At 35.6% G+C, this 14,369-nt stretch overlaps 1 protein-coding gene across 4 annotated transcripts in view; it reads right to left on the reverse strand.

The window, feature by feature from the left end:
- Positions 1-14,369, reverse strand: part of LOC145663901 (uncharacterized) — a 41,273-nt gene that overhangs the window by 21,007 nt on the left and 5,897 nt on the right. For all 4 annotated transcript variants that reach the window (XM_081730078.1, XM_081730072.1, XM_081730073.1 and 1 more), the window contains exon 2: positions 526-967. In XM_081730078.1, coding sequence (XP_081586204.1) covers positions 526-926 — 401 coding nt within the window. In that variant the 5' untranslated portion in view covers positions 927-967. The remainder of the gene's footprint in view (positions 1-525; positions 968-14,369) is intronic.

Here is a 14,369-nt window from a genome sequence, read left to right on the forward strand (position 1 = left end):
AATGGTGGAATGAAGAAAATTGGAGAAAATGGAAGAACCCCGAGAAAACCCACGCACGCGATGTTTGTCCACCACAAAGCTCACTTGGCGTCGGTGGGATCGAACCAAGAATCCCAATGCACCAGAGGTGAACGCTCTGCCACTGAACCACCGCGGCCCCCTCCACAGACGGAATGTTGTCCACCAAGAACTCACATGGTCTAGAATCGAACCAAGGACTCCTAGCACCTAGCACCTAAACGAAGCAAAAGATTTTAGTGATAATTATTTCCATAATTTTAGATTTATAGAAGAGGATGTCAGAAGGAACCCTCTATCGAACATTACTGAATTTAGTTTTAACTTATTGCTTAGGGCAGGGGTTCTCAACCTGTGGTACGCGAGACGCTGTTGGTGGTACGTACGACTTATGGTAGTATTAATTAATAGTATGCTTTGGTGGATGCCAGTGCAAAAAGGTTGAGAAACCCTGGCTTAGTGTACATACTCTTAAAAAAAAAATTAATTCTCAACATTACAACGTACCTTTTCTTATTTTTATTAGCCGCGTTCTTGTTTCTTTGAAGGACCTGTACAGGTATCGATGATTCTTCTCCCGACGTATCCTTATTCTCTTCTTCATCCATACTGTCACTTCCAGATTCTGAATCGACCCCAGGGAGTTCGATCTCTTCGTTTTCCATGGCCGAATCCTCCTCACTAGATTCCTCTGAGTCAGAGTCATTAGTCAATGTTTCATTCATCTCCTGTCCTTTCACTTTTTTCCTTTTGACTTCTTGAAACGACGAACCCTGTTTCTTTCTTTTTAGCAAGGACTGTTCAAAGACATTATACGTCATTTGGCCACTCGACTTGTTCAACTTTTTCACTGATGGACTACTACTTGAGATTAAATCAGCTACACTTCCTATTTTATACGTTTCCATTTCCTTTGATATTACTTAGCATCCATTCACTTCTGTCAAACCTATTTGAATACATAAGAAAGAGTTAGCAATACTGAACTTTGTGTTTTTAACATTTTTCTTAAAAGTATTCCGTCACATTGATATTCACAGTTACCTGCCAACATATATTGTAAGACATGAAAGGCTGAAGGTGTACGCCCTGCTACAACAGACCACGGAGGTTTACGAACGGCCAGATGGCATATACGTAGGTCAGTCAGAAAGTTAGTTGCACTCCTTCATAAGTATTTTCCGTCAAAGGCTATTTTGATGAAACTGTGGCAACACTGCAGATATGTAGCTATATCATGTGACGTAGCGGCTTTCACGAGGCACGTGGCGTCCAAATTAGAAATGCGTGCAGTGATTCGTTTCTTGTGGGCGAAAAGGAGTAACTGCACTGAAATTTATCGGCAGTTACATGAAATGTATGGTGAAAATGCAATGTCACGTCAAGCTATCGCGAAGTGGTGCCATATGTTTGAGAGCGGACGTACAGGCATTGACAACAAACGTACGAACTTCTGACAAAGATTAGGTGGAAAGTGTGGGATCACTCTCCTTATAGTCCACACCTTTCACCGCGTGACTTCCTGTGTTTGGTTCCCATAAGAGACGAAGTTTCAAAGCGACAATACCATTTGGATGACGAGGTGAAAGCTGCAGCCCAAGAATGATCATCGGGCATTGCACGGGATTTGTTTGCAGAAAGCATAGAAACACTTGTACCACGCCTTGACAAATACTTAAATAACGGAGGTAATTACGTTGAAAAGTAGATTGTGACTGGAAATTTACGATACAAATAAAGTTATTATAAAATTTCTATCCTGTTTTATTTTCTTAAGTAGTGCAACTAACTTTTTAACTGACCCTCGCATTTAATTAGGTAGTGCTCAAATATAAGTTATCTTAATTGCTAATAGAACGTAAACAACAATTATTAATTTATGTCAAAATACTGATCTAAAAATATTTCTTTGAGTTTTACGTCCCACGGTTATGCCGGTTAGGCTAAAGGAGACGGTGATGATGAGTAATGAATGAAATAGTGGAATGAAGAAAGTGGGAGGAAACGGGAGAACCCCGAGAAAACCCACGCACACGGTGTTTGTCCACCACAAAGTTCACTTGGTGCAGGCTGGGATCGAACCCGGGACCCCAAGAACCAGAGGTGAAATCTCTACCACTGAGCCACCGCGGCCCCTAAAAATATTTCTATGGCGAGCAAAATGCTTCAAATATTCATCAATATTTCGAGCACATTTCTCGACTGCTCATCCTCAGGGTTGTTTTAAAGCTTGTCACACAGCTACCTGATCACGCTGTATAAATTCTGATAAGCTTTACCAGTAACAAAGTCATTATATCGGGTGTTCTAAAAATGGAGTCCACGGACCACAGAGAATTATTCTACAAGTCAAAATAAATAAAGAAAAAAAAACAGATATATTTGTATACCTTTCGAATTTCCCGTCTGGACACACAAATTGCCCTATGTGGCAACATCGTAAATAAAGAACCATAGGATAGATCTACCAATCTATCAAACAGTTACATCGATTCTTTCCATATGGTAGCTAAGTCGACATTGATTGACACTAGCATCACTTATAAGTGTAGCAATCGGTTCAAATGCTAGTTGCATTCGCAGAGTAATGCCAATTGCTCCAAGTTAATCTGCGACGTTGCCACATTGTGAAATGTTGATTCCCCATAGCGGCTGAACGAGGCCCCTAATGGTATACCATCATATAACATTTTCGTTTTATTTTGGCCTATTGAATAGTGTTCTGTGGTCCGCGGGCGCCATTTTCAAAACACCTGATATGTACACTCATCTCCAAAATTATTGTCGCATGTCTATAAATATGTTGTAGCAATATAATTTGATAACGAATTCGTCCGGTATTTCGTACAATGTTAGTATGTGTACAATCGGCAAAGACATGTATGTGGCAAATTTCATGTCAAAAGAGCAGTAAATAAGAATAAAACGAAAATAAAACTTTCTTGTCCATTTAGCAACATTTTATTTTACTTATTCTAATTTTCGTATTTATAATTCTTTTCCTACGAAATTTACCACAAATATACATTTCCCGATTATACACATAGTATCAGTATTCAAAGCACCCTGTAAAATCATTATCAAATTATATTCTTACAAGAAGACAGTTATAGATATGCGACAAGTATCAGTATTCAAAGCACCCTGTAAAATCATTATCAAATTATATTCTTACAAGAAGACAGTTATAGATATGCGACAATCATTTTGGACATGAGTGTACCTATGGATACCAGTACGTAAACACAATAGCGGAGACTCCCTATAAAGATTGTTTTACACTTATTTCAAGATGCACACGTTCTATTAACGACTGGATAATCAATGGTTGATTTCTACAGTCTATTTAAAGACTTTAAAAATACAAAAAAAAAAAAAAAATCTTATATAGGATGATCTATTATAATTCTTCAAATCACACAACCACTATATCGAAAACAACAATCATGTTAGTTGTGAACTTCGAGAATTACTGTTGTCAAATACATATTTGATCCAAATTGGTAAATTTTGTGATTTTTATCAACAAACCTTCTACAGGAAATGGCAGTGTAATTTCGTAGAATTAAAAATAATCTTAAATAGTTTCGGTTTCAGATTTTTCTAGTAAAATTTGTAATGTTACCTTAGTCTTTGTCAAGATCTTCTTTTTCAGTGTTCTCAGATTTTTAGTTATAATGTACTACAACTCAAATACATTTCTTTCAATTTGAGAAATTACTCGGTATAAAATAGCCCCAGAACATCGTGTCTGAAATAGCTCCTTTGTCTTCCTTAGACTCCCTAATGTGTTTCTTTACTCCGGTATTGTGGTAGTCTACCCCACAGAATTCTCCAGGTGACGTAAACACAGCCACCCGTGTGACCTCACACGACAGATTAGCAATGCTGCCATCCAGTCGATGAGCCTACCAGGCAGCTATAATCTACGAGCAGCAGGAAAAAATGAAATGAAATCTTTGAGTTTTACGTCCCACGATTATGCCGGTTAGGCTAAAGGAGATGGTGATTATGAGAAATGAATGGAATGGTGGAATGAAGAAAGTGGGAGGAAACGGGAGAACTCCGACAAAACACACGCACACGGTGTTTGTCCACCACAAAGTTCACTTGGCGGGAGCTGGGTTTGAACCCGGGACCCCATGCACCAGAGGTGAACGCTCTACCACTGAGCCACCGCGGCCCTACGAGCAGCAGGAGCAACTCGTTCAAATGAAGTCGGCGCTGGATGGATCAAGTAGTGGTCTCCGAACGTGTAGAAAGAAGAAGGTTGTTCATGCGCTTCGCTGCTTGTAACGTACATGTCACATATGTAGATTTGTGTGGTTCCCATAACACTCTTTGCGTATAATTTTGCGAATCTCAGATATTTATGCTATTTTACTGGCCACAAATTATTTAAAAAATCAGTAATTTAACAATTTAGAAATAATTTACATCTGTAGTAAGCTAGTTTGCATAGTGCTAAACTATAAAGCATTGTTTTAGGCGTACTAACGATATAAGAATCTAAAATCGTAAGCTAAGTGTGCATTGAAGGGTGCAGGACAGAACGAGAGACGATTTTGCAGAGTAGTAGAAGAAGAAGAAGAAAAGGAAAATGTGCAGAAGCATTTTTTGTTTTGGCGCAAGCTGTTGTGGCGTTGAAAGAAGTAGTAATTTAAACAAGTTTTGGATTGTGTTTTTCGGAAAAACAAGATATCGTACAATATAAGTATATGTATTTATATAAATTTTCAAGAAGCGTAAGTGATTTATTTTAAAAAAAAATTCTATGCAGGCCATCGAACTAACGAGAGAAGTGGCTGTATTTCTATGATTGAAGTTTGTCACCGTATATTGTGGCTCAGCTTGGTAAACTTTGAACGTGCTAGCAAGTGATAAATTGGCTTGTGTCAATGAATAATTTATTCTAATACGAATTTTGAGAAATATTACCTGATATTTCATAGGTGTAATAAGCGTCACAAAGTGCGTAAATATTCTGAAGAATTGTTGTTGTGCGTTTATTCTGTTATAAAGATGGCTTATGTAGATATCTTTATTTTGTTGGGCAACACATCCCTAACAATGAATTACGAGTAAGCTTTAAAGCCAACCCACTAACCATGTAATGCAAAACTACCTAAGCTCGCCCCGTTAACTGGGCAAACCGTATTTTGCTAAGATCCAACTAAATTCGTCCACCTAATGTAGCTCTCGTTGTATATACTCTGCTCTCTCGTCTGTCCGACAATCTCATGCTACTAATGCTCTCGAAAATCCCATTACTTCTTATGGCATAAAAGAAATTTCAATGCGTTTATTTTGTTTTGCTTCTATCTGAAGTATATGCGTTATAGAATACTTAATCTTAGGGGTTCCTAAAGCTCCGACCTTATCATGATATAGTGCTTAAAACAAATAGTAACGATAATGATATGCATATATATAGATCGTTGAAATATGACGCATACATGCATATAGTGAGAAGGGCCTATACGAATATTTATGTGTGTGTATATGTATTCTGTTTAATTGCTGCTAGTGTTGAAGTAATATTTTTGTCATGCTTAGTTGAAAGAATGTCTTATTGCATTTTTCTTCTGTAGTCTGTATTGTTTGAGAAAAAAAGGAGTACAAATACGATAACTGCACTTAATATTACGTAGGAGATCTGAACGACCAGTGAAATGCTACATACTGCTTACTACTGATATTGGAAGCGGAAAATTTATGATTATTATTATCGTTGGCAACAGTACAAAAAATTAAATTAACTAAGAAAAAACCCAGTAGCCTTTACTTGTGAGTTATTTCCAACTAAAAAAAAATCATATTCAAATAGTGGTAAAAAGTGGTTATATGTTCATGAAATTATTGACATGTAGGATGGTGTTGAGTATGGTTCCGAAGACGGCAGACGCTAGTACAAACACACAGATTAGGAAGTATTAAGAAGTTTAAAGGTCTGACCGGATAATTATCCTTGATAACAATTTTGATAACCGTATGATATTCCTTCCACAGTTATAGTGCGAATTAAGTTGTTAACAGTTTCAATTAGTATTAATTATATGTTATTCTCAGTAGCTGAATTATTTCTTAGATAAAAGATTTTCTTTGGAATCCATCGTAAATTCGTTATATCATATTACAATGGAGTTGAGTAGCTCTGTTATTAGATATTATCCTTTACAGTTATTCTTAGTATTTTGTTGTATTATTGTGAAGTTGAATGTCAGGTTTAATATGAAACTACGTGTGATACATACACAGTAATTAAGTGAATAGCACGTGATACCTCCCAACATGGAGTTATCATGTTGAAAATTTTCGAACGCCCTGTATAATAGTGTAGAATAACATACAGTATAGGATATGTAAGGATGTAATGTTGTCATTTAATTTTCTTGTAATATTAGAAGGTAGGATTAAGTTAGGACGTGCATTAAAATAGGTTAGGATTTTATTTCGTATTTAATGTCTATGTTTTGTTTATCTCTATCTTAATTTCCTATATTTCTTTAATAATATTCTGCTTATTTCTTTTATTTTCATCTGTAGAACGCTTTTCCTATCTCCAAAACATTCTGAAAATTCTCCCAAAATTTTCTTTAAAAATTTTATTCTAAAATTATTCTTCATAAAATTCTTCAGATTTTCAGCCATCTTGATAGAAAATCGTCAAGATTCACTCGGTTTGGTGCATCATCTTCAATCTTGTCTTGTGTGACGTCAGTAGCACAGATTTACAGAATTATTTATAATTGGTCGCTTTCCTTTGAACTCTCTGATAATTAGCTCATCTTCAATCTTCAGACTGTTACGTCACATTGTTGTTGTACTGTAATGGCGTCAGCCTAAGAAAGCAATCCTCAGTTACTGCCCGTCAGATATTATCGGCATAAAGTGATAAAGGAAGCCGCTCCAGAACGGATTTTTCCTACTAAAAGATCTAAAAATGTTCGATTGCAAAATTTGCGATATTTTGTGTTATTTGTTGGAACGGAACGGAGCGAGTAGCGAGGGGAATTAGTGAAGCGAAGCAGCCCAATGTTGTGAATTGTCTGTATGAACTATGGACGGAATCTGATTTCTACATATTTGGATCCTGATTTTTTTGGAAGAACCGTGATAGTTAATAGACATTAACTGGTTCAGGTTGGACTGGATATTATAAAGGATGTGAGTGATAGTTGTTTTCTTCTGGAACCATGAAATTCATCACAAAAATTAATAAGAACGGTTAACAGGAACTGGTACTCGTAAGGACAACCATTGGATTCTTATATATAAACTCATCCGAACTGTAAGTAAGGTTTACTTTATTTCTAAAGTGGTTTCAATCGAAGTAACTTGGTAGCCTGGATTTATGAATATTTTCTTTTTAACCTCGAAATTCACCAAGTTATACAGTTGGAATATGATGTTCAGTGAAGCATAATAATATGTCTTCGTAAATTCCTTTCCCGTAGGATCTATACAATTACTGAGACAATATGTGACGGCTTAGGCTTATCTATAAAGGGGGGGAAATAAAAGGTAGAGCAAATACTGACGGAATATACATGCGAGTGTAAATTTTCATTGAGAGTGACCATCTAAATTCCTGTTATTCAAAGAAAGCCTAAATCTTGTGTAAGGCTATATGCAGTATTCTTTATTATTGTTCTGATTTTTTTTTATTTGGCTATGCATCATTTGGCTGTCCATTAGAACCAAGTTAAACAAATAGGATAGGAATGACGTTCTCCGGTATAGAACATATATTCAATATATTTTATTTATTTTTAAAAGTTTTTTTTTTTTTTTTTTTAACCTTAACGTATCCGTAAAGTATGAGAAAATAAACCGAAGTTGTACTTTGATAAAAGAAGCACGATGAGTCGTTTTGTCACAGGTTTTCGATAGGGGCAATTGGTTTTTCTACACCGTGCGAACATTCATATAATTGTTTTTAAGTAACAAATTCCCATTAAAAGAAATGTGGCCTGGACTGCCAACCAAAGCGTTTTTACGTTGTAAACAAACAAATTTGTTGGTGTGAATGTGTCTTAGGTTAGTGTAGGTTAAGGATTTAGTGATTTCATGTGTATTTTGTAACAGAATGTGTAGGCAAGAAATGAATAAATATGGAAAAGGGGTGCCTAGTAGTAGTAGCTGCTGTGAACAGCTAAAACATAAGATTTATGATCATTTTTTTTTAAATGAAAGATATGAATGCCCATGAAAGGCACTTTCCTTGATATAGTCGAGAATAAATGACTATTAATAAAAGTATTAAATATTGGGAATATGTAAAATAAATTGAAAGCTATGAGAGTATGTGTGCATGTAATATTTTAAAATGGCTGGTCACTAATTGTGACATGCACGGGAAAAATAGTTCTTTAAAAGTGTAATGCGATGTATTGTTGTGCCCCTAAACTAAATGTAAACCGTTTGTATAGAGCTTCGGTGAAACAAGTAAAGCTTCTGGTTGACAATTATGTTTTATTCCATATACAAGAGATACAGTAGAGTAGAAATTTTATAGTAAAACATGATTTAGTCGAGATCAAAATAGTGCGTCTTCCTATCAATCCGATAAATGAATCATCGAAGAGAAAATGATATGAGTGAAACGTTACGGGGAACCCATCAGTGAATGTCACGAATCCTGAGATTTTTTTTTATTTACTTTTCCAAATTTTCGAGTTTATTTATTTATTTTTTTCCGTTGCGCAAACTTCATTTAGATAATACACCTGTAGGGCAGGTCTTCTGAGTTCGATTCTTTCTCCCATGACTATGGAGCGAGTGAGTGCATCCCCGGTTGCGAGCTATTCTTCTGTGATGGCCACATAGACTTGTAGCTGGTTAAACTGGTGATATACTCAAACGCACCTTGGTCCCGAGAAAGCGAACATCTGAGAACAACAGTAGACACGAATACACACATAAACAAACAATAGAAAATTTATTTTCTAACACACGTTGTAACTCATATGAAATTGAGTATTTTCTAAAAGTAAGCTACAGACGTTATAAATAGTGTGAAATATCGGAATATGTAACTGCATGTTTTTCAAAACTTATCAGATGCGTCCACCATTTGTGTGATGATATGGCTACATTTATAAAACATAAGCGAGTGCATCATCAAAACGAGTGAGACATTCTAAAAGCGATTAGTGTAAAAAAATCCATTGTGCTAAAGTCATCGTTCCTACGGATCTTCGTTAAAAAAAAAAAAAAAAAAAAAAAAAAATATATATATATATATATATATATATATATATATATATTTTCTTTTTAAATAAATTACCTGAGACAGTACATAAAATTTGAGAAGTATTTCAAGATTTCTATGTGCAGACACCTGCCGTATTTGTAAACTTTGCAGAATATTCATTTTATTGAAATATATCTATCTATATATACCGGGTGCACCATTTATAATGTCCCACCTTTATAACAGAGGAACTAAGAGAGTGAGAGAAGCGAAACTTTGCACAAAGCAACTACAGGAAGGGGGACATCCATCCGTGTATTGGGTAACATCACTAGGTGAACAGTGTTGCCAACCCAATATAAAGTTATGATTTTTTAAATGGAATGACCTAAATTTAATACCATAATTCGAATCAGCAATGAAAACAAAGACGAAAGAGATGACACTCGCAGATCAATGTTGCATACTTTTTGAGAAATATTGTAAAACATATGTCAAATTTAAACGCCTTTAACACACACAAGGAATGAAGTAGTAACTATTTGTGTACATTAAATGAAATACTGGGAAGAACTCTTTAAAATGACTTCAAGTTTAGAAGGATCAGTTAAACAGTGTTGCCACAACAGGAGAGAGAAAAATTGAGTTTGGAAATAGTGCAATAACTTGGAAAAGGTCCCTAGTACAGTATGGGTTTAAATGCATAGAGGAAATCAGTATGTCATAAGGAGCATTGTCAAGTTTATTTGAGATCGATAAGTCAAGTACTTACTAAGATATTCGGTACTCTGTAAAAGCTGAGAATTTTGTGCTGTACAAGATGGTAACGCTGTTTCAAAATTCCCTTTTTTTCCCTCTGCCTTGGAGAAATATTAAAGTACTAATCTGTGACACAAGTTATATTCTGTGACATGCTGAATTAAAGCAAAATATTTAAAATAAGGAAACAGAATATTTTTTCTGTTTCATGAATTTTGTAATGTATGTTACAAATAATTGTTTCTTGATCATCATAAACATATATTTCTTTAATTTAATTTCTTACTCCTGAATATAAGTTGGAAAAGACAATAAAACGTAGATATTAATAGTTGTAAAATTTGAATAGAAAATACATAGGCTAAGTTCTGTTAAATGGTAGCAAAAGTTTTCAGATCATCCAATATTTATACGTACTGACCAATTTTAGGGGACCATCCACAACTTATTTTGTATTTCATTCACCACGAAATTAACTACAAATAATGTATAAATTGTTTTTAAGAAGTGAGTTGCATTTATGGATTCATAGATGCCGACTCCCTTATGAGGACCCAAACGTTACGAGTAAAAGTACAGCAAGTAGAAATATGCCATAAAAGCTATAATGGAACAAACACCAAACAACCCCTGTTAGATGTCCATTAAAAACAGGAAATGTATCTGATCGGAAATGGAGAACCTGTGGGCCCATGAACGATTGGATCCGTAGTGAGTTGACGAGTAAACGAATAGAGTGTAAAAAAATCAAATCTATGCTGGATGGCCACAAAAAACAAGGAAGTATTTAACCAAGTCAGGGCTGGGTCAAAGTAGTGGAAAATCAAGGTGTCTATAGGGATCAGGCGCGTTAGCAAAGGTGGGTATGCTTGTAAACAAAATAGTGTAAACATACTGTGTAAAGAATACTCCATAGTTCTTCTGCAAATTATATACGACATCGTATTACTTAGCGCAGCGTAACTTTCTGTATAACGTCCCACGTATATGCCATTTAGGCTAAGGGAGACAATGATTAAGGCAAGTGACTGACAATAGAAGAATTAATGGGATGAGAATGTGAGAGAAAGCGAGAGTACCCGACAACCCCATGTACATGATGTTATCCACCGCGAACTTACTGGATCGGAAATCGTATCAGGGACCCCACGCACCAGAAGTAAGTGCTGTACCACTGAGAAAGCGTGCCCTCGCAGTTTAACTTTAAGAAGGCTTAACAACAGTATTTTCCTATTATAATTCAATCAAAATCTTTTGTTTTTTGTACAATGGTTCACAATAATTGAATACAGAATTATGATATACTGCAAAATGATATTTCTGAAAAGCGATTATTCTCGGAAAAATACGTGCAAACCCATGCATGGTGGTCACTAGAAACTATCATTTCATCTATTTGAACTGAACGAAGTTGCAAACTCACACGGGCTTTTGTCCGTATGGAGGAGGCATTTCACCGACAGTGTATATGCGCATGATAATAAGCGTTCCTACATCAACATCGAAACTCTATGTGGAAAGAATTCAACTGAAATTTACAATGTTTTGCGGAAGGTTTGTCGAAATAGTGTAGTGGATCATAGCACTGTATTTCGGTGCTCAGCTCGTTTCCGTGAAGGTCGTGTAATCATTGCGGGCACCTCAAGATGTGAAAGACCATCAACTGCAACAGACTACACTCCTGAGATTATTGTGAATGACATTTTGAGAGAGGGTCGACGAAAATATGTAAGAAAATTGCATATGAGACCAAAATATCTGTCACTTCACTTTACAAAATTATTACTGAAAAGCTGAAAATGAAGACGAGATGGGTTCCGCATGATCTGAGTAAAGAGCAGAAAGCATGTTGCAAAAGAATCGCAGAAAAATTGCTTCAACGTTATGAAACAGAAGGAGATCAGCTTTTCAAACGACTGTTGCAATTGATGAAACCTGGATACGAGAGTTTGAACCAGAACTGAAGTTTCAGTCGTCACATTAAAACAGTTTAGACTCTTCACGCTCGAAGAAATTATGCTAGCAACAATCAAACGTTTTACTCACGATGATCTTCGCGTATAATACGAATGGAGAGATGGCTACAATAGAGTGACATAGGGGACGTCTATACCAGGCGTATATTACAAGCTGTTTCTGCAAAATGTTTTGCATCCGAAAAGTATTTAAAGAAATCCCGACATTCTTGCAGCTGGGGTATTCTGAACGATAATGCAAGGCCGCATACTGCTCTACAAGTAAGAGTGACACTTAACAAGTATGGATGGGAAATACTTTCCTTCCCAATATAGTCCTGATTTGAGCCCACCAGACTTTGAATTGTTTCCCAAATTAAAACAACCACTCTGTGGAAAACGTTTTGATTCGATTGATGAAGCTTTCAGTGAGGTGACCCGAGTGATCAGACACCTCAACAATGAAGGTGCCCTGTCCAGAATACAGAATTTGCCAAATGTTGGGAAGTTGTCATAAACAAGTATGAGGATTGTATTGAACGCCTGTAAAGATATTTTATACAACAAATTATTAGCTTGTATAACATCTTTCAGTGTGCAGAACTTTCGAAGTGACTGTCGTACAATATATTGCAAAAAATTTTCCGAACAGTTGCTAGGACATAATGTTGTACGTAGCGGTACATCTAAATGCTAATTGCAAACATTAGAAGCTATTGGTACCATAACAAATAACAGTCTATGTGCCACGCTAAATAACAGTATATGAGCCTAATTTCGTAATAATGTTCGCAAAATTTGCGAATCGCAAACGAACGCAGAAAAGATGCAATAATTATTATTATAGCATATCGATAATCGGAAAAAAGCCATATTTTAAATTTCGTTAACACAATTCACTGCAGAATGATGCCGTATAAAACATTTTAAGACATTCAGTAATTACGACCTAGCAATTGTGTATGTAAGAGAAAACTTGAACCAATGATTTTTGTGATATTAATGCAAAATTCACAATTTTTTACGTTTGCTGCAGTATCATAGAAGGAGTTTACTAAATGTATACTAAACTAAGCTAGCCAAAGCCAACCTACGTATCCTAACTCATATTTTATGTTAAAGGACAAAAAAAAAAAAAAAAGAAAAGAAAAAAAAGAAAGAAAGAAAAGAAAAAAACACCTAAGTAAAATTTTAGTGAATCCCATCAGCACTATATTACAAATATATCACGGAGAGCCGGATTTAGCATTTTGGCGCCCCTAGGCCCAATATTTTTTTTCCGCCCCCTAGTCTGGTTAAAATTACTTTCCTAAAAACCTTTTATTAAAAAATTATACTAGGCCTATAAGTTAATTGCTTAAACACCACTCCACGATGCAATTTTATCATTGCAAGTTTTTTTGAGGAATTTACTTGGTTCTGGGCTTAACAAAATACCGTTAATGTATTAACAAAAGATTGGTGAATAACTTTGGTCTTGTTCAATTTAGCCATTTTGGCAAATAAATAAAAAAAACTCTGTAATACATTATAAAATAGGTTTAATCTCAGAAACACAGCTTACATGAAGTATTTTGATAACGTGACACAAAACTTCAAAATCAGAATGCTTTATTAGCCTGATTTTTTTAATCAATTCAAAAAATAAGTTATGGCTATTTATTTTTATTGCTAGATATTTTTAATTTTTTTCTCTCGGCCGTGCGCCCCCTGGGAGCTTGCGCCCATAGGCCCGGGCCTATTGGGAAATCCGGCCCTGATATCACGCATTGTTGTGCGTGAGCCAGTGTACAGTACATTACGTCAGTCTTACTACTTGCTAGTACTTGCATTTTGGTCAATTTATTTACCTTTGAATTTATAGTAAATATGATGCTTTTTTACTTTTGGCGCAACAAATTTTGAAAGATTTACAGGTAAAAGTCCGTATTTTGCATGAAAAGACATAAAGAATAATTTTCTGCAAGCGATAGAGTTAAATACAAAGTAATACACCTGTATTTTATGTTTACAAGTGTAGATTACTATAGTTCGCGTCCCTCGAATTGGCGTGTGGCATCAGCCAACAAGATAGTAGTGCGCTGTTACTATACCTTCAGGGAGGAACCTATTCATTCATAATTGTCCACAAATACGAACAAAATTAATTATGAATGATTTGATTCCTCCCTGAAGGTTTAGTAACAGTGCACTGTGAGTTTATTGGTTGATGCCACACGCCAATTCGGGTGGCGCGGAGTATAGTGTAAAATTCTTACGAGTACTTTCCTAGGGATAAAATAAGTGAGTGCATATAAATGATGGTTGTATTAGAAACTATTTTCCACCGGTGCTGTATTTGTGCACAGTGTACATAAGTTGTATTTTATGTTTACAAGTGGAACGCTACAAGTATGAAACCGTGACAAGTATTATTGAAACTCATATCATTACCAAAATCC

This window comes from Thermobia domestica, chromosome 11, assembly GCF_964235325.1.
Source record: "Thermobia domestica chromosome 11, izTheDome1.hap1.1, whole genome shotgun sequence".
Taxonomy (NCBI): Eukaryota; Metazoa; Arthropoda; class Insecta; order Zygentoma; family Lepismatidae; genus Thermobia; species Thermobia domestica.